General features: G+C 41.1%; 3 protein-coding genes and 1 long non-coding RNA gene across 7 annotated transcripts in view; 3 read left to right on the top strand and 1 right to left on the bottom strand.

Moving 5' to 3' along the window:
- The first annotated feature begins 152 nt into the window (after positions 1-152).
- Positions 153-8202, top strand: tsnaxip1 (translin-associated factor X interacting protein 1). 2 transcript variants are annotated; one of them, XM_055940256.1, is made up of 16 exons: positions 153-390; positions 568-658; positions 778-884; positions 967-1093; positions 1245-1338; positions 1507-1706; positions 1833-1968; positions 2073-2242; positions 2334-2493; positions 2657-2775; positions 2856-2984; positions 3074-3232; positions 3327-3436; positions 3530-3653; positions 7205-7311; positions 7531-8202. In XM_055940256.1, exons 1-16 carry the CDS (start codon positions 341-343, stop codon positions 7739-7741), a joined length of 2094 nt encoding a protein of 697 aa, XP_055796231.1. In that variant the 5' UTR covers positions 153-340; the 3' UTR covers positions 7742-8202. The 2 variants fall into 2 exon arrangements, with proteins under 2 accessions (XP_055796231.1, XP_055796232.1); XM_055940257.1 differs by having other exon boundaries at positions 155-390; positions 1510-1706.
- LOC129867098 (uncharacterized) lies at positions 3912-8335 on the bottom strand. The gene is made up of 2 exons (XR_008761579.1): positions 8249-8335; positions 3912-6038 (listed from the first exon to the last, which is right to left on the bottom strand). It is a non-coding gene; the product is annotated as an uncharacterized LOC129867098 (long non-coding RNA).
- LOC129867096 (nuclear transport factor 2-like) lies at positions 8273-18197 on the top strand. 2 transcript variants are annotated; one of them, XM_055940264.1, is made up of 5 exons: positions 8273-8361; positions 10513-10621; positions 11678-11749; positions 11877-11975; positions 16610-18197. In XM_055940264.1, exons 2-5 carry the CDS (start codon positions 10523-10525, stop codon positions 16721-16723), a joined length of 384 nt encoding a protein of 127 aa, XP_055796239.1. In that variant the 5' UTR covers positions 8273-8361; positions 10513-10522; the 3' UTR covers positions 16724-18197. The 2 variants fall into 2 exon arrangements, with proteins under 2 accessions (XP_055796239.1, XP_055796240.1); XM_055940265.1 differs by lacking the exon at positions 8273-8361 and adding an exon at positions 9063-9967.
- A 294-nt stretch (positions 18198-18491) lies between these two features.
- LOC129867091 (enhancer of mRNA-decapping protein 4-like) overlaps positions 18492-20366 on the top strand; it is a 32167-nt gene continuing 30292 nt past the window's right edge. For both annotated transcript variants that reach the window (XM_055940255.1, XM_055940254.1), the window contains exons 1-3: positions 18492-18703; positions 19560-19704; positions 20118-20229. In XM_055940255.1, coding sequence (XP_055796230.1) covers positions 18616-18703; positions 19560-19704; positions 20118-20229 — 345 coding nt within the window. In that variant the 5' untranslated portion in view covers positions 18492-18615. The remainder of the gene's footprint in view (positions 18704-19559; positions 19705-20117; positions 20230-20366) is intronic.

The following is a 20366-nucleotide window of genomic DNA, read 5'->3' as shown; positions in this document are numbered from 1 at the left end:
GAACTTAAGTACTTTACACCACTGTACATACATTATTAAGTCGCAGTTATAAAAATCTTTGATTAAGTCCTGAGCCAAGTCAAAGTTTTTTACGCCTTCTCTCTGGAAAGGTTCTCCAGGGATGCTAAAGTATCTGGCGCGCGATGGTCTGCTATTTGGGGTTCTTCCTGGGTCCTTCATTTCCATGGCAACATTGTGGAAACATAACAATTCGGTTGTGAGCCTGAAGCGTTGGCCTGAAGTGAAGCAAATAGCTAGCTAACCTAATTGAAGAGGGATTAAATAGTAATGTATTTGGTAACTAGCTAGCTCGCTTGTTTGCTGCATGTAAACATAACAGATGTCGACACAGAAATATATTAGATTACCACCTTTATCATCGTTTGAACGGCAAGTGGCCTTGTCCAATTTACAGTGTAGGCTAACGTTAACTGTTAACTTAGCTAGCTCACTTAGATAACGTTACTCTATGATAGTAACGTTACTAAGCGAATCATATAATAATAATAATAATAATAATACAAATAATAATTTCTAGTTAGCTGCTTGTTTCCATCTCACTTTCAGACTGTCGTCGGAGTGTCAACATAACGCTGAAAAAAGAACTGGGCAACAAGTGGCAATTGGCGGTCCTGGCTCATGTAGAGCATCAACCAGAGTAAGATAAGCAGTTAGCTAGCTAGGTTGGATCATTTGGGACTTAGTGATATGCACAAAGTACACTATTCGTTCCTCGAGCAAGCTTTTTTAAAAACGTTTTATCTCACTCCCTGTCAGGTTGGCTGTACTTCAGGCTACCTGTCAACCTGGCCTGCCCATGTCACCTCTCAAGTTATTCAGCAGGGGAGGAGATATACTTCAGGTGGAGAGATCAGGAACCATGGGTATTTAGCAAATTATATATACTGTCATATGATATAGGGTTAAAGTTGTGGAAGGATTTACTGAGATGGTAATATGCTACAGATGCGGTGATGAGTTTGGTGGCCCTGTGGGGAAGCCACGATTCCTGGAGCAGCTTGAAAGCTACCTAAAGAAGGAGCTGCAGGCTCTTGACCCACAACAACCAAAAGTCCAGGAGCGCAAACTACAGGTCCCATCCATCTGCCATATAATATACACGTTATCCATGTAATTTAGGCTTTGTTACAGTGTATTTACCTTACTACAAATAAGGAGTATAGTGAATAGATTCATTTTCACTTGGTTGTCAAGTCACAAAATCTGCCCTCTGTCATACGCAGGCATACCGGGAGGTCTTTGGCTGTTTCATTGAGGACTTCAAAACGTACAAGCCGCTTCTGTGTGCCATAAAAAATGAATATGAAATCACATTAGGTGTGTGGCATTGTAGCATGGAATGTTTGATTGTGGCATATAGGCCTATATTGTTATGGTGAATGTGAGTTTGGACAGAAAAACAAGGATGAATGGAAGTATCAGAGGGACTTAAAGATGTCATGCTTATAGGATGTTGGATTTTATTGTCTATGATGTTCTTTTCAGCAGCATACCTACGGGACCAGATCCGGGAGCTGGAGCCTCTCCGTGCTCGTCTGGTTGTGGTGTCAGAGCAGTGTGAAAAGAGGATACTGGGCCTGCGAGAGGAGGAGAGGGTAGAGATTAGAGCTCTGAAGCAAGAGCGCCAACACCATCAAAAGGTTATTGAAAACATGAGAGAGACACAAAGTGCCCTGCAGACCCAGGTACAGTGCCTACCCACTAGGTTCAGTCTCAATCACACCAGTGCTGCTCTGAAAACACCAAATTCAAGTTATTCTGCCTAGGCTGCCTGAACTCTCCTTCATCGCTCTTTCGCTTGTTCTTCTCAGGTGTGTTGTCTGCAGGCAGACCTGGCCGCTCAGTATCTAATGTACAGAGAAGAATGTGATGCTCGCAAGCTGCTCATCGCCAACATTAGCAGCATGAGCTATGGACCAGATGAGGAACCCGAGGAAGAGCAGGAAGGTAGTGAAAAAATGCGTAACAATAAAATAATTATTGGTTAACTGTCTTGATGTAAGCGAAGTGTGGAGTGTTGTCACCTCTGAAAACCTGTTCCTTTCCATCAGAAGTGGAAATCGAGGACCCAGTGAAGGAGAAATTGGCTCTGAAGGTGTGTCGAGAGGACCTGACTAAAGCCCAGGTGGAGTTAAATCGCTTGCATGCTGAGTATGGAGACGTAGTTCCCCGCCGTGACTGGGAGACGCTGGACCATACCCACAAAGAGAACTTGCTTAAGGTACAGTTCAGTGAAATGTTTGATTCAACAACAGCAGTCTCACTTCATCAGACCTGAATGAGTGTGTAATCTCTCTTTGCATCTATTCCAGCTGGAAACCCTGCAGAAAGACTTTGATCAGATGAAGGCTGAATATAACACACTGCTTGAGGTGCACAAGCAAGTCACAACACAGAGGGACAGCCTCCAGGGAGAACTGGAGGGCTTCAAAGAGGCCTCTACCCCCAGGCCAGAATGGGAGCAGTGTGCAGGTATCACATAGAAAAACTGCTGTAGGTTATGTTTTTTCCCCCTTCCCATTTGTGGTATGGTATTGTTGGTAGTAATGCTTGAAGTGTTTTGCTTTCTGCTTTGTGACTGAATCAATATAAACATTTTAGATCAGAACATTTACACAGCACTGTGTGATTCCAGGCGTACTGGGAGGTAGTGAGCGTTGGGCAGATCTCTCCCAGGGCCAGTCCAGCCAGCGGCGTTTGGAGATCCTGCTGGCAGAACTGGGAGGAAAGAACTCAGAGTTTTTCACTGGACTGGTAAACCTCCCTCCCTGCACATCAACACATTTACAAAAAGAATGGCATGGTCAAAAGGTCTTCACCCTGTGTCCACTCAGGGTACTTCTGATGATGTGCCCATATACCTGCGCTATGAGGGTCAGTTAAAGAACCATAGGCTAAAGAAGAATGCGGTTGTGAGAATCCTCAAGGAGGTTTGGAAGGAGAAGGTCATGGAGGATGGAAGGGTAAACTGATACCTTTCTTTTTTCAAATAATGAGTTAATATTTCACACACTGTTTGACTGATATTTCTTCTAATTGTATTTCTCTTAAGAGAAATGAAAGCAGCAATCTTCCCAAGTTTCTGCGGCAACATCTGGAGAGCCAATATGGGGAAAAGGCTGGAGAGTGGGCTTATAGCTTAGTAGAGGGCATTTGTCAACACCAAAAGGATGACTCTGTCAGCCTCTTCAATGACATTCTCACAGGAAAGGTGTGTGATCTTGCAAATGTGTTATACAGCGCTCTTATGAGTGTGAGAAAGGATGGTGCGCATGATTTGATGATTATAAATGTATTATTAACAGGTGGATGAGAGTGTGTACCATGGTCAGACACATCTACTGTCTAACCTGCTGAAAGTGTTGATCCACAGTGACATTACAGAGAGTGGGATGCTCAGTGTTCAGGATTTCAGGTAATGCAGATAATCAAATTACAGTACAGATTAAAGTCAAACATTACGATTATGACAGTGAGTGGGCTATATAAAATGGCCTCTGTTTTGCAGAGATGACTTGCAAATTGCCTTCCCTCTGAAAAGAGCGCAAGACATCGATGAGCTAGTGACCACAGCTCAGGCTGAGCTAGACAACAACGGTGGGAGCCTCCCATACCAAAGACTGTATACAGAGGTAACTTTTTGGGTCTCAGTCCAAAATTTCACACCTCAGTCCACATAATTTCACAATCCTGTTTTGATAAAGGAATACCAGCCATAGTCAATAGGCAGACCATGGTCTGGAAATTTGAGGGACTGGACCTTCTCAAAAAGTACCCTTGATGTATACAATAGAAAAAATGTATGCTGTTCATAAAATAGTAATATACTACCACACTGAAACACAACCTTCACAAGACAATATAGATGGAAAATATTCAGACCCCTTGACTTTTCACATTGTTACGTTACAGCTTTATTCTAAAATTGATTAAAATGTAATTTCACTCAATCTACACACAATACCTCATAATGACAAAGCGAAAACAGGTTTAGGAATGTTTGCAAATGTATTAAAAATAAAAACAGAAATAGCTTATGTACATAATTATTCAGAACCTTTGTTATGAGACACGAAATTGAGCTCAGGTGCATCCTGTTTCCATTGATTGTCCTTGATGTTTCTACAACTTGATTGGAGTTCACCTGTGGTAAATTCAATTGATTGGACATGATTTGGAAAGGCACACACCTGTTGACAGTGCATGTTAAAGCAAAAACCAAGCCATGAGGTTGATGGAACTGTCCGTTGAGCTCCGAAACAGGATTGTGTCGAGGCACAGATCTGGGGAAGGATACCAAAAAATGTCTGCAGCATTAAAGGTCCCCAAGAACATAGTGGCCTCCATCATTCTTAAATGGAAGAAGTTTGGAACCACCAAGACTAACTAGAGTTGGCCGGCAGGCCAAACTGAGCAATCGGGGGAGAAGGGCCTTGGTCAAGGAGGTGACCAAGAACCCGATGGTCACTCTGACAGAGCTCCAGAGTTCCTCTGTGGAGATGGGAGAATCCTCCAGAATGACAACCATCTCTGCAGCGCCACACCAATCACGCATTTATGGTAGAGTGGCTAGACGGAAGCCACTCCTCAGTAAAAGGCACATGACAGCCCACTTGGAGTTTGCCAAAAGGCACCTAAAGGACTCTTCAGACCATGAGAAACAAGATTCTGGTCTGATGAAACTAAGACTGAACTCTTTCGCCTGAATGCCAAGCGTCACGTCTGGAGGAAACCTAGCACCATCCCTACGGTGAAGCATGGTGGTGGCAGCATCATGCTGTGGGGATGTTTTTCAGTGGCAGGGTCTGGGAGACTGGTCAGGATCGATGGAAAGATGAACGGAGCAAAGTACAGAGAGATCCTTGATCAAATCAAAATCACATTTTATTGGTCACATACACATGGTTAGCAGATGTTATTGCGAGTGTAGCGAAATGCTTGTACTTCTAGTTCTGACAGTGCAACAATAGAAAGAAATCCAACAATTCCACAACAACTACCTAATACACACAATCTAAGTAAAGGAATGGAATAATAATATATACATATAAATAAATGGATAAGCAATGACTGAGCGGCATAGGCAAGATTATTATAATAAAATACAGTATATACATATGAGATGAGTAATGCAAGATATGTAAACATTATTAAAGTGACTAGTGATCCATTTATTAAAGTGGCCAATGATTTCAAGTCTGTATGTAGGCAGCAGCCTCACTGTGTTAGTGATGGCTGTTTAACAGTCTGATGGCCTTAAGATAGAAGCTGTTTTTCAGTCTCTCGCTCTCAGCTTTGATGCACCTGTACTGACTTCGCCTTCTGGATGGTAGCGGGGTGAACAGGCAGTGGGGCCTCCCAAGTGGCGCAGTGGTCTAAGGCACCGCTATGCAGTGCTAGCTGTGCCACTAGAGATCCTGGGTCGAGTCCAGGCTCTGTCGCAGCCAGCCGCAACCGGGAGACCCATGGGGCTGCACACAATTGGCCCAGCGTCGTCCGGGTTAGGGGAGGGTTTGGTCGGCAGGGATGTTCTTGTCCCATCGCGCACTAACGACTCCTGTGGCGGGCCGGGCGCAATGCACGCTGACACGGTCGCCAGGTGCACAGTGCGGCTTGGCTGGGTTGTGTTTCGGAGGATGAGGAGGCTCTCGACCTTTGCCTCTCCTGAGTCCGTACGGGAGTTGCAGTGATGAGACAAAACTGTAACTACACGAAATTGGTACGCTTTATTCTAAAATTGATAATTTATTTTTTCACTCAACACAATACAAAGCGAAAACAGGTTTAGAAATGTTTGCAAATGTATTAGAAAAAGAAAAAAGGGGTAAAAAGAAATGTTTTAAATAAGAACTGGCAGTGGCCTTGCTGTGACGTCGGGTGCTGGAGGACAGGTAGTTTGCCCCGGGTGATGTGTTGTGCAGACCGCACCATACTCTGGAGAGCCCTGCGGTTATGGGCAGTGCAGTTGCCGTTACCAGGTGGTGATGCAGCCCGACAGGATCCTCTCAATTGTGCATCTGTAAAAGTTTGAGTGTTTTAGTTGACATGCTAAATTTTTGTACACCCTGCCACATACGTCTCGTGTCTGAGACGTTGAATTGCAACTCCACTTTGTCGCTATACTGACATTCCACTTGTTTGATTCCCTTGCGGAGGGAATAACTACACTGTTTATATTCCGCCATATTCCCTGTCATCTTTCCATGGTTAAATGGTTCTCACTTTCAGTTTTGCACGAATCGGTAGGTTTTAATAGTCACAGTGCGTACAACATCTCCTATGCACTTCCTTATAAACTCACTGAATCAGCGTATAAATCAATATTATTCTCTGAGGCTACTCGGAACATGTCCCAGTCCGCGTGATCAAAACAATCTTGAAGCGTGGATTCCAATTAGTCAGACCAGCGTTGAATAGTCCTTGTCACGGGTGCATCCTGTTTGAGGAACAAAATTAATTTGTGGACAGATTTTCTAAAGGGAGGGCGGGGGAGGGCCTTGTATGCATCGTGGAAGTTAGAGTAGCAGTGATCCAGAGTTTTGCCAGCACGAGTGCTACAATCAATATGTTGATAGCATTTAGGTAGCCTTGCTCTCAAATTTGCTTTGTTAAAATCCCCAGCTACAATAAATGCAGCCTCAGGTTATATGGTTTACAGCCTTATTCTAAAATGGATTAGAACAAGGCTGTAAACCTGCTCCAGTGCACTCAGAACCTCAGACTGGGGCAAAGGTTCATCTTCCAACAGGACAACGACCCTAAGCACACAGCCAAGACAACGCAGGAGTGGCTTTGGGCCAGAGCCTGGACTTGAACCCGATCTAACATCTCTAGAGAGACCTCAAAATAGCTGTGCAGCGACACTCCCCATCCAACCTGACAGATCTTGAGAGGATCTGCAGAGAAAAATGGGAGAAATTCCCCAAATACAGGTGTGCCAAGCTTGTAGCGTCATACCCAAGAAGACTCAAGGCTGTAATCGCTGCCTAAGGTTCTTCAACAAAGTAGAGTAATGTGTCTGAATACTTTATAAAATGTGAAAATTCTATTTAATCAATTTTATAATAAGGCTGTAACATAACAAAATGTTGAACAAATCAAGTGGTCTGAATACTTTCCTAATGCACTGTAGGCTACCATTACTGTCTACTGTGGTAAAGACATGATGTTATGTCCTATGCAGGATGCAGATGGGAAACACAAAGACTTCCTGAATCTGGTGAAGAAGCAGGCCTCCACAGAGAGGCATATGTATATCAGCCAACTGAGGACTCAGCTGGGAGGCAAAGGGTAAGCAAAGCGTATACCCCATGTAGGGCGGCAGGTAGCCTAGCGGGTAAAGGCTAGGTGAAAAATCTGCATTAGTCGCTTTGGAAAAGAGCGTCTGCTAAATTACGTAAATGTATACAGATCTCAATTTGCACAAGTAATACACTTGTTTCATCGTTGTTTGAATTGTGTAAACCGTTTTGAAAGGATCACCAGGGGCATTGTGTTTTTTATTCACAGAGAGGTGACTGTGGCCGATCTAAGGGCTGCCTTTAAGAACATTGACCCCTCTCTGGACGCTACCACACTAGACTGGGTCCTAACTATGGCATTCCAGATACACCAGGAGGAGCTAGAACAGCACACAACACAAATGGACACAGAGCTGGCCCTGCAGCACCTCCTGGCAGTAGATGTGACCAGGGCTGGGCCTGCACCACAACAGGACTGAATCGCTCTAAGCACTTTTAGAAAGTGGTAGCCGTCAGGCGTCTAACTGTTTCTTTGCTATCCTTGTGTCCTGCAAACTCATGATATTTCCAAAGGAACCAGGTTGAACATTAAACAAACACTTAAACGAACTGTTACTGAAATGATCTGTAAGTCAGATGTGTTTCACACAGTAATTTATTATCAGTTTCAGAAATTGAATATTTACGTAACAACATTAGCATCCCAAAGTTGAGCTGTCACATACTTCTCTGGTGTTCTAGTAGCCAGGCTAGCAAATTGTTCACCGGAGCAGTGTGTGGCTACTCAATTCAAACGTCTGTTTATAGTAGCATACAGTGCCATTAGAACTGTGCCATCTTGTGGATGTCCGCATGTAAAACCATGGCCATTCTACCCATCCTCATAATTTCCACAACAAATGTAGTTTACCTCCATTAAAGTGGGCTGATTTAAAAGGTACCATATTTTTGTATGTTGAGAGTTTCGTGTGGGTGGAAAAACCTACCAGCTGTATAGATTGAAGAACTTCATTTCCCACGTAGCATTAGACAGATGAGCATGCGCCTAAACTGGTGTAATCGCCATAACTGGAAGCCGGGGCACGGTTTTGGGTTCGCGGTAAGTTGCTTTTCTAAAAAATGTAATTCTATATTAAATAAAAACATTTGTCTTCTAGCGACAAACGTATCCTATTATGTTTGAGAATGGATTCGTTTATATACCTTTTGACAGGCGGTGGCTCGCTAAAAGTGATAGCTAGGACACGCCTATGTTCTGGCTGGGCCCGGTCGAAAGAAGCTTCAGTATGTTGAGGAACGGTTAGGGTATTTTTAGCAGCCGAGAGTGCGAAAGAACGTGCCATACCACTTGTATATCTAGAATTCACTTTAGATTTTAATGTTCTAGCCCTTTGATTGCATTTTATTAGCTAAGCAATACGGGACATCGAATTACTCAGATAACCAACCAACGTTTGATCTTTGAAATTAGCCTTGCCTATGCTAGCTCAGCCAAAGTCAAAGAAAGAGTCCAACATTGCCCATGTCATGGCATGCTCACAGCGTGAGCGGACTGTGTAAGTAGCTAGCATTCAGCTGACGAACACATGAAACGTTAGCTAACGTTATAGTAGTTAGCTACTGTATCTTGTATAACTTGATTGAGTTAGCTAGTTAGTAGCGATCTTCTCTTTGAAATCTCAAACGACACGATTGGATACAACGTGTTGCAATTATAGTCCAAGGGATGATTTGTAAACTAGTATTTCCTAGGTTCGTGTGAATAATTGAGGTAGCTAGCTATGCAAGCTTCGTATCAAGTTAATGTGCGTTGGGGAGGCACGTGAGACGCCGTGACGCGGTCACTGACTGCACTGATCAAAACAAGACTAGCTTACCTAGCATTGTCAGAATAGGTACCATAATTTGGGTGTAACTGTTGCTAAACTATGGCCCTTGGTGGTATTTGCTCAATTGTTCTAAAGTAGTGTGCGTAGTTTGCTTGCTCTGCCAATGAAGCATAACCTTGTCCTATCAGCTGTCTCTGTTTTCTGAAAAACCCCCAAAGAAGAATACTTTACAGCGCTCCTTTTTTTACACAACGTTTAGTCAGTGCGTGTATTCCTGGTGCTGTTAATGTATTGTTGAACCACTGAATTAAAAAATGTATTTCCTATACAGAACAAAAATATAAATGCCATGTTTTATGAGCTGAAATAAAATAGCCTTGACATTTTCCATATCCCGAAAAAGCTTACTTCTCTAAAATGTGCACAAATTAGTTTACATCCCTGTTCGTGAGCATTTCTCCTTTGCCAAGATAATACATCCACCTGGCAGGTGTGGCATATCAATAAGATGATCATTACACAGGTTCAGCTTGTACTGGGGACAATAAGAACACTCTAAAATGTGCAGTTTTGTCACACAAGACAATGCCACAGATGTCTCAAATTGAGGAAGAGTGCAATTGGCATGCTGACTAGAACGTCCACCAGAACTCTTGTCAGAGAATTTAATGTTCACTTCTCTACCATAAGCCGCCTCCAATGTAATTTTAGAGCAATTTTGCACAGCCATTGAAGAGTCGGACAACATTCCACAGGCCAAAATCAACCGCCTGATCAACTCTGTGAAGTAGATGTGTCGTGCTGCATGAGGGAAAATGGTGGTCACACCAAATACTGACTGGTTTTCTGATTCACGCCTCTACCTTTAAAAAAAAGGTATCTGTGACCAACAGGTGCATATCTGTATTCCCAGTCATGTGAAATCCATAGATGAAACTATTTACATTGACAACCTCCTCTATTTTTACACTGCTGCTACTCGCTGTTTATTATCTATGCATAGTCACTTTACAAATTACCTTGACTAACCTGTACCCCCGCACATTGACTCGGTACCGGTACCCCCTGTATATAGCCTCATTATTGTTATGTAAATATCTTGTTACTTTTTGATTGTATTAAAAAAAATATATTAGTAAATATGTTCACAACTCTATTTCTTGAGCTGCATTGTTGGTTAAGGGCTTGTAAGTAAACATTTCATGGTAAGGTCTTCACCTGTTGTATTCAGCGCATGTGACATACAATTTGATTTGATAGGGAACAATTGGGTGTGGACTCTTTCTTTTGCCCCTAAGTACAAACCCCACAAGCTCTACCTGGTCTTTCTTGCCCAGATTTCTTGAGTTTAGTCTATGTCATCCACATTACTAGGACTGTACACTCATAAGATTGTCTCTTCCAATTGAACTTGTTTCCAGGTGATTCAGAATGGGGGAAAAGCCGATTTGGGAACAGATAGGATCCAGTTTTGTGCAACATTACTACCAGCTCTTTGACACAGACAGGACCCAGCTTGGAGCAATATATGTGAGTGGATCTGTCTGTACCAATGAATATTAATCATAGTTCTGCTTTCCTGTGTCCTGTTCTCACCACTGCAGTCTTCACCCCCTTGCATTTATTCCACCATCACTTTCAACAGTAACCACCTCTGCATCTGTTATAACTCATTTAGTAATGATTTTCAATAATGAATTGGATATTTGTTAATGTTCAGTTTTTTTTTCAAATAGAAAAGTAGTGCATCATACAATATCTCCAGACCTGTGAGCAAATGCTCCCTGATAATTCCATTCCAAACACTATCCAAGGGAAAGATTGTTGAATCAATTCATGTTCTGTAGTCTTGCCAAATTTCAATGTTACTGTTCAAACCTTTACTTGGTTTATGTGTTTCAGAGACTGATCCTAGACCTAGATCAAATAAGTTTTGACAAGCATTCATCTGAGGAACGTTTTGGGCCAAAGAAGTATCAAGTTAGACTGTGGGACAGGCAAATATGCATACTACTTTGACACTTACAAGCTAAAGCATAATATATTTAAATAAGAGGTACAATAGACAGCATATAGTTACTTATTTTAAGCTGTTCAAATAATTGTAATGTCCATTTATCAATCATGAGAACAAGCAAGTTGTTGATTGTTCCCTTTTCTTTACATTCAGCTTAGTTAGCATTCTTGAGTCAATGTGTTGTTTTTGAGCCCCCTATTGGTAGCACAATTTATATTTTTAGATGGGAGGAGAACTGCACAAGCTATGACCCATTTACACTATTATACAAATCTATTACTGAAAGGCTTCTGGTAACTCTATTTTGCCCTTAAACAATAATTCAATTTTTATCAAAGAATAAGGTAAGAGCAGCAGAGCCCGTTCTTCTATTCTTCTTCCACATGGTACATGACTAAATAGTTGCATATTCCCTCACTCTCTCATACCCTAACTTGAGTACGCGTAGAAAAGTTAGTCATGAATAAAACAGATTGGGAGTCGGGACATACCTCACATCCTTCCACCCTATACCACCAATGTGCCTTCTCCCACTGACAAACTCAAACCTCTGCTTTTCCTTTTTACAGATCGATGCATCATGCCTTACATGGGAGGGACAGCAATTCCAGGGAAAAGTAGCGATTGTCGAGAAACTTTCTGTGAGTGACATTTTAAAATATACCTGACCATGACAGAATGGAATGTCTCAATAGTATGTCAGGGGCGCATCTTGGTGGAATGTGCTTGTCTCAGATACATCTCATGTTTATTATTTCTTCTTTTCAGACTCTCCCCTTCTTAAAAATAGCTCACAGTATAACAGCACAAGACCACCAGCCCACACCTGACAGCTGTATAATGAGTATGGTAGTAGGACAATTAAAAGTAAGTAATTGTCATTCTAATACTGTAAAAATTTACACTACCGTTCTAAAGTTTGGGGTCACTTACAAATGTCCTTGTTTTTGAAAGAAAAGCACTTTTTTTCCATGAAAGTAACTGACTATTGTAGCTGGAAACTGCAAATTTTTGATGGAATATCTACATAGGCTTACAGAGGCCCATTATCAGCAACCATCAATCCTGTGTTCCAATGGCATGTTGTGTTAGCTAATCCAAGTTGATCATTTTAAAAGGCTAATTGACCATTAGAAAACCCTTGCCTAGAAGGCCAGCATCTCGGAGTCGCCTCTTCACTGTTGATGTTGAGACTGGTATTTTGCGTGTACTATTTAATGAAGCTGCCAGTTGAGGACTTGTGTGGCGTCTGTTTCTCAAACTAGACACTCTAATGTACTTGTCCTTCTGCTCAGTTGTGCACTGGGGCCTCCCACTCTTTATATTCTGGTTAGAGCCAGTTTGCGCTTTTCTGTGAAGGGAGTATTACACAGCGTTGTACGAGAGCTTCAGTTTCTTGGCAATTTCTCGCATGGAATCGCCATCATTTCTCAGAACAAGAAAAGACTGACGAGTTTCAGAAGACAGGTCTTTGTTTCTGGCCATTTTGAGCCTGTAATTGAACCCATAAATGCTGATGCTCTAGATACTCAACTAGTCTAAAGAAGGCTTCTTTAATCAGCTTTCAGCTGTGCTAACATAATTGCAAAAGGGTTTTCTAATGATCAATTAGCCTTTTAAAATGATCAACTTGGATTAGCTAACACAATGTGCCACTGGAACACAGGAGTGATGGTTGCTGATAATGGGCCTCTGTACTAGAGGTCGACCGATTATGATTTTTCAATGCCGATACTGATTTTTGGAGGACCAAAAAAAGGCGATGCCGATTTAAAAAAAAATATATATATATTTGTAATAATGACAATTACAACAATACTGAATGAACACTTATTTTTACTTAATATAATACATCAATAAAATCAATTTAGCCTCAAATAAATAATGAAACATGTTCTATTTGGTTTAAATAATACAAAAACAAAGTGTTGGAGAAGAAAGTAAAGTGCAATTTGTGCCATGTAAAAAAGCTAACGTTTAAGTTCCTTGCTCAGAACATGAGACCATATGAAAGCTGGTGGTTCCTTTTAACATGAGTCTTCAATATTCCCGGGTAAGAAGTTTTAGGTTGTAGTTTTTATAGGAATTATAGGACTATTTCCCTCTACGATTTGTATTTCATATACCTTTGACTATTGGATGTTCTTATAGGCACTTTAATATTGCCAGTGTAACAGTATAGCTTCCATCCCTCTCCTCGCCGCTACCTGGGCTCGAACCAGGAACACATCGACAACAGCCACCCTTGAAGCAGCGTTACCCATGCAGAGCAAGGGGAACAACTACTCCAAGTCTCAGAACGAGTGACGTTTGAAACGCTATTAGCGCGCACCCCGCTAACTAGCTAGCCATTTCACATCGGTTACACCAGCCTAATCTCGGGATTTGATAGGCTTGAAGTCATAAACAGCGCAATGCTTGAAGCAAAGAGCTGCTAGCAAAACGCACGAAAGTGCTGTTTGAATGAATGCTTACGAGCCTGCTGGTGCATACCATCGCTCAGACTGCTCTATCAAATCATAGACTTAATTATAACATAATAACACACAGAAATACGAGCTGTAGGTCATTAATATGGTTGAATCCGGAAACTATCATCTCAAAAACAAAACATTTATTCTTTCAGTGAAATACAGAACCGTTCCGTATTTTATCTAATGGGTGGCATCCATAAGTCTAAATATTCCTGTTACATTGCACAACCTTCAATGTTATGTCATAATTACGTAAAATTCTGGCAAATTAGTTCGCAACGAGCCAGGCGGCCCAAACTGTTGCATATACCCTGACTGCGTGCAATGAACGCAAGAGAAGTGACACAATTTCACCTGGTTAATATTGCCTGCTAACCTGGATTTTCTTTTAGCTAAATATGCAGGTTTAAAAATCAATACTTCTGTGTATTGATTTTAAGAAAGGCATTGATGTTTATGGTTAGGTACAGTCGTGCAACGATTGTGCTTTTTTTGCAAATGCGCTTTTGTTAACTCATCCCTTAGTTTGGCGAAGTTGGCTGTCTTGTTAGGAAGAAATAGTTTGCAATGAGCTAGGCGGCCCAAACTGCTGCATATACCCTGACTCTTTTGCAAGAGAAGTGACACCATTTTTCCTAGTTAAAAGAAATTCATGTTAGCGGGCAATATTAACTAAATATGCAGGTTTAAAAAATATATACTTTTGTATTGATTTTAAGAAAGGCATTGATGTTTATGGTTAGGTACACGTTGGAGCAACGACGGTCCTTTTTCGCGAATGCGCACCGCATCGATTATATGCAACGCAGGACACGCTAGATAAACTAGTAATATCATCAACCATGTGTAGTTATAACTAGTGATTATGATTGATTGATTGTTTTTTTTATAAGATAACTTTAATGCTAGCTAGCAACTTACCTTGGTTTCTTAGTGCATTCGCGTAACAGGCAGGCTCCTCGTGAGGCAGGTGGTTAGAGCGTTGGACTCGTTAACCGTAAGGTTGCAAGATTGAATCCCTGAGCTGACAAGGTAAAAATCTGTCGTTCTGCCCCATAACAAGGCAGTTAACCCACCGTTCCTAGGCCGTCATTGAAAATAAGAATGTGTTCTTAACTGACTTGCCTAGTTAAATAAAGGTGAAAAAAATAAATATGAATCGCCGTCCAAAAATACAGATTTCCGGTTGTTATGAAAACTTGAAATCGGCCCTAATTAATCGGTCGACCTCTACTCTGTACGCCTATGTAGATATTAGATTAAAAATCTGCCGTTTTCAGCTACAATAGTCATTTACAACATTAACAATGTCTACACTGTATTTCTGATCAATTTTATGTTATTTTAATGGACCAAAAAAAGTAGCTTTTCTTTCAAAAACAAGGAAATATCTAAGTGACCCCAAACCTCTGAACAGTACTGTATATTGCCAGTTAAACTAACAACTGAATAGCTTACAGGCAAGAAATCCCCACCTGCTTTGAAAATTACTGTATTTGTTTAAATCGTTTTAAATGAAGAGTCAGGGTTCTGTCTGTTGGATCAAACTGTGTGTTGTACCTAGCTGTGCTTTTTAACATCTGTTTTCAGCTTCACAGTTTCAAGCCCTTTGTTCACCAAGTTGATATAACTAGCTATGCTTTTATTAATCTGCCGAAGCAAATAGACAGAATAAGCCATGGACCAAGCCTTCCTATGTTAGTAAAAATAAGGGTAAGTGTGTGGGGTAGGTAAGTCGTTTGGACATTAGAAGTCAGGGCTATTGTATTTTGTCTGTCTCGCAGGCAGATGACCAGGTCCTGGGCTTCCAGCACACGTTGTTGCTGAAAAATTATAGGAATGCCTGGGTTTGCACCAACAAATTCTTCAGGCTTGCCCTGCACAACCTTTGTCCTATCTGTGGTTTTATGACCCATCTTCTCCCTACTTACTGTCAGTAAGGATCGGTGTTCTGAGTGACCATGGGTCAGTTGGGCTTTTACTAATCTTACGCCATAGAGGGATCCTTCCAAACTAGAGTTTGGTAATTAGAGACCACAGTGCGTTCAGGGTGCTAAATTTTTAATCTAATCACCAATTTTTCCCACTCTGCTTAAAGTCATGCTCCGGTACCTTGGTCGACTAGTCTTTTTTTTTTTACCACCCCTTTGGGCTGGACGTGTCAATGTGTAGTTCATACGAGCAGAATTACTGTCTTTCTGCATTTGGCCACAAAATCCCAGGTTTGAAAGCGTCTGTTTTTTGGAAACTGTGCTGCGCCATTTTCCCTAGCAATTAAAGTTCCAGACGATGAGATTCAGCCCCTTGCCATTTTAGTGACAGCTAGCCAGAATTACAAACAGGAGAGCGAGAGAGAACAATGACGTGGTGCACATATGTGATGTTGTACACAATTTTCAGGACCACTTTTGGCTCATGGGCACTACTTTCAGAACTACTGGCTAAAAAGTATACAAAGTACTGGACAATCCCTTTTAAAAGAGAGGGGAAATGCACTATAAACTGCAACAAACAAGTGGTTTATTGAATTTGAACCGAGATTATAGTGAAGGCTGGCTTGTTTGACAAATTATTAACTAGTCTAAGCCACAGTAATGGCATTATATGAAATCTCTGATCTTCACTGTGGATCTTGCAATCTGCTTTTTAGAACATTGCCGTCATGATCACTGCCGGCAATGCCGTCATGATCACTGAGCAGTTACCATTGCAGAGTTGTGTAAGCCTGGTCTCCACTGACAACTAAAGAGATTACTTGCTTTTTGTCTATCTCCATTAGTGCCTGTTCACACCTGTGTGTGCTCTGTTTAGCTAGAAAAGCCTTGTGAGGAATTGGGGTTTGCCACAAGCCTATTGATTGAAAAAAAAAAAATCATGATAGAGTGGAATAACAGGAATGTGTGTTGTGTGCAGGCAGTTTGTTGCTTTGACCAAGACAGAATCAACTATTGTCAGAGATGCACCCAACTGTGGATTGGATTCACTGTCATAACTGTGACTTTACTAAGCTCTCTCTTTGTGTTACAGGCTGATGAGGACCCCATCATGGGATTTCATCAGAGTTTCATCCTGAAGAACATTAATGATGCCTGGGTATGCACCAATGACATGTTCCGGCTCGCGCTGCACAATTTCGGCTAAGGACACCAGAGGTGGGCAGAGTGGATATAAGGGAAGGCTGAGGAAGGTCTTGCAGAGACACCTAAACGCCCAACCTTCTCTTTGTATCATCCATACCTGTTTGAGAAATTACACCGGATTCCAGATGTCAATCACAGAGACATGCAGGCACATAGGCTACATGCCTTCAACTGAAATGAGATCTGTTCCTTTGCTGAGAGTTCACAGATCCATCAGAGTCCCTTTCCCTACGCTGACCTGCATGATGCTGGGGAGCTTAAATATCTGAAGATGGCAGACAAGGAAGAAAATGTACCAATTTACCTTCACCATTTTAGTTTTATGTTCGAACTCAATGTCTTATATCCTCATGTTTTCTCATCGTACTCCCCTGTGTGTTATCAGCTTGCCTTATTGTATACAACTAAATCTCTTTTTAAGTTTAATTTAACATTCATTGTTATGTCAGGTTGCTCTAGCGATCCAAATAATCATAGAAAATATTATCAATAACATCCTTCCCTTAGACCAGCAAGCTTCCCATTTCCTCCTCATGCTCTCTGTGACAATGAATACAAAAGCCATGATACACAATAAACCGTTTACTTTTTCTTAATGTGAGCTCATTGTTCCTCTGCCTTTCTTACCCATTTCTCTCCCTCCACTTACCTTGTCACTCTTATTTTAATTGTTCTTAGCATTATATTGTAAACAATTTAGGTTCTAGTCAGTAGTTCTATAGCACATTGTTGTATATGATCTGCTATAGCATGTATTTTCTTGAGCAAGATTCAGCCTATATATATATATATATATGGACATAGGGTTCCCTCAATTTTTCCCCCAAAATAATTGTCCTTTGGCCGATGAGTTGAAGTATGCATGTGGAAATTGGGATCACTTTGTGCCATCAATGTACTGTAGCATTGACCTGACATTTTTGGAGAGGCTTTGCAAGTGTTCTTTTGCAAGACGAGGAACAGGCAAATGTCAAACTGCCTTATTTATTTAAAAAATAAAAAATAAAAAAAATACAATATCATGGCATCTCTTTTCCACATGGAACAGAATGTACGGACTGCACATTTTAATTCCATACATTGTTTTGGAAAATAAATAAACAGTTCTTGCCTGTTGTGTGACAAGGAAATCCCCAAGACTTTTCCTGCAGGAAAAGTAAAGTGGCAGTGGGGGCCACTTCTCTCATACGATCATATTTTTACAATTAAATTTGTCTAGCAATGGAGTTTATTTTTTTCTATTTAGATTTGATTTACAGTTTATAATTATTGTTTGCTGTCAATCAATGACTGGCATAACTAATGCTTTTCCTCCCTCATCAACCAGTGTGTTGGCTACTGGTTTTGTTTTCCCTGATGGTACACTGGTTCAATTAAGAAGATCAAAGGCATCTCTTCAAGGTCTGCTATCATTCACAGATGTACAAGGTATTCTATTCTTCTGGCAGATAGAAATAAAAGACGTATGAAAAGTATGACTTTTAATGTGTTTATTGGTTTTCAGCCGGGTTCAAGAAGGGCTTCCGCATATTTGAGATGGGCACAAAGCATTTTTCTTAGCTCATGCTGTTTTCTGTGTATGAAATCTGAATGTATTTTCTATGACATAGCATTATTTTATTAGTGCCGTGGAGGGTAGGAAATGCATGAACACCTAGTTTGTAGTGTTGGACAACGAACTATGTTAAAGAGGCCAGCCAAAATAATTGTACATTTTCGCCGTAATTATTAAAGTATACATGATCGGACTCTTATTTTGAAGGAATCCAAGAAAATCCGTGACCCAGAAATGCTTAGTTATACTTGCCTGCTTCACAAAACTGACAGCATAGAACGAAAATATAAATAATTTCGCTCCCCTCTGACGAATCCGTTTCCCCCTATCCCTTACCTATGGCTTCAAATTCAAACATAGATATAGAGGGTGCAACCCAGCATCTTCGTGACATATTAAAGTTGGATAGACCCGGGAACAACGTAGGTAAGTTTACCGGGAATGAAAAGGTGGATAAGGGCTTTTAGGCCGCATTACAAGCTAACGTTACCTAGCCTTCTACCTAGCTAAAGTTAGCATGCTAGCAAACGTTAGGTATGGACGCTGCAAAATGCAAACTAGCTAAGCGTGTTCACATTTGTAGCTAGCTAGTTTACGTTAATTACGTGTGAAAATGTGGCTTAAAATAGTTAGCTTACGTTCGCTAATTTACAACTTGCGAACTGGTTAGCTGGACTGCTAGCTAGGCTAGTTTACGTTAGCGAACTGACAAAGGTTGCTCGCAGTAACTAGTTAGTTAAAATATCTAACTTACATCATTTTAACGTTAGTGTTTATTTCGCATGTTGCACCACGGCTAGCTAGCAAAACAATTCAAGTTAACGTTAGTTAGGTAATTAGCTACAAAACAAAGTAGCTTACAACGTTAAAGGATGTTGGCTAACTAACATTACTAACTGACTTACAGGTTGGCTGTTTGGTAGTTAGTAATGCAACGTTCGTTATCAAACTTGCGTACTATGCATAGCTTGCTAGCTGGTTGGCATTTGTAAGTGAGCAAATGCTACCTACCACATAAGGTTCATTAATTAATGATGAGTAACTGGCTAGGTAGGTAACGTTAACTAAATAATTAGGCAGCAGGTACCAAATCATACCGCATGAGGTTGCCTAGTTTCTTTGGAAGCGATGAAATTTCAGTCCTCGAAGTTCAACATTAAGAATGGGTTTTCTGGTGGCACAAGATTCCCCTTCTCTGCCAAACGCATACTTTTAAAAAATAGGGCTTCAAGATATCTTCGTTTGGTGATATCCAGTTACTCACAGGTGGTTGTTTTCGTAGACGCATCTCCATGTGAGAACCAAAGAAAAACATCCTTCAATGGCGAATTGAATGGACTTCTACCGGGAGCTGGCAACAGGTCAACCATGGATGAATCCACAGACCGTAATTCGGAGAACATGAACGCCCAAGAGTGCCAGATAATGTAAGTAATAATGTTACCTCTACTTTATTCGGTTGTATTTTTTCTGCCTGCACAGTTTTCTCAGCTATTGAAATTCACATTTGGTATGCTGTGAAAATCATTTGGGTTGAAACCAATGTCCGCCCCTCCACCATATTGAGCACAACCTTACCCTAAACCTGTACCCTACCCTAAACCGGGTTGGTATCCTGTCCCTTACTCTAAACTGGGTTCGTATCTCCCCCCACCCCTCTGGCTTTGTTCATGTTGTTTAGTCTTAGTTTACGCCTGTTTTTTTTTCTTTATACTATTGTAAAGTGACGTTGGGACCTTGCTAAGTGCTACAAGTTCCATTGATTAATAATGTTCCATCTAGATCTTTTAAGGAGATCAAGTACCCAGTTTGGAAACATTGTATTTGGTTTCTTTACCAGCTGCCTCTCTGGGGATGATGGCTCCACTTGCATTCCCATCACATCAAACAATGTTGAAATTGTGGCCAGTCGAGACTCAAGCATTGACAGCAAGGCCCGTGGCAGCAACAAGGTAAGACTTTAAGGATTAAAGACCCAGTACAGTCAAAATTCAGTTTTTCATGTGTTTTGTATCATATTTGTGCAATAGCTGATGAGTGTCTACATGTTAATGTTTTTTAAATGTATCTAAATTGTAAAGTGTTTTTG

Source organism: Salvelinus fontinalis, chromosome 12, assembly GCF_029448725.1.
Source record: "Salvelinus fontinalis isolate EN_2023a chromosome 12, ASM2944872v1, whole genome shotgun sequence".
Classification (NCBI taxonomy): Eukaryota; Metazoa; Chordata; class Actinopteri; order Salmoniformes; family Salmonidae; genus Salvelinus; species Salvelinus fontinalis.
The sequence above is the reverse complement of the archived record's forward strand: the minus strand, read 5'-3'. Positions and strand labels throughout refer to the sequence as shown.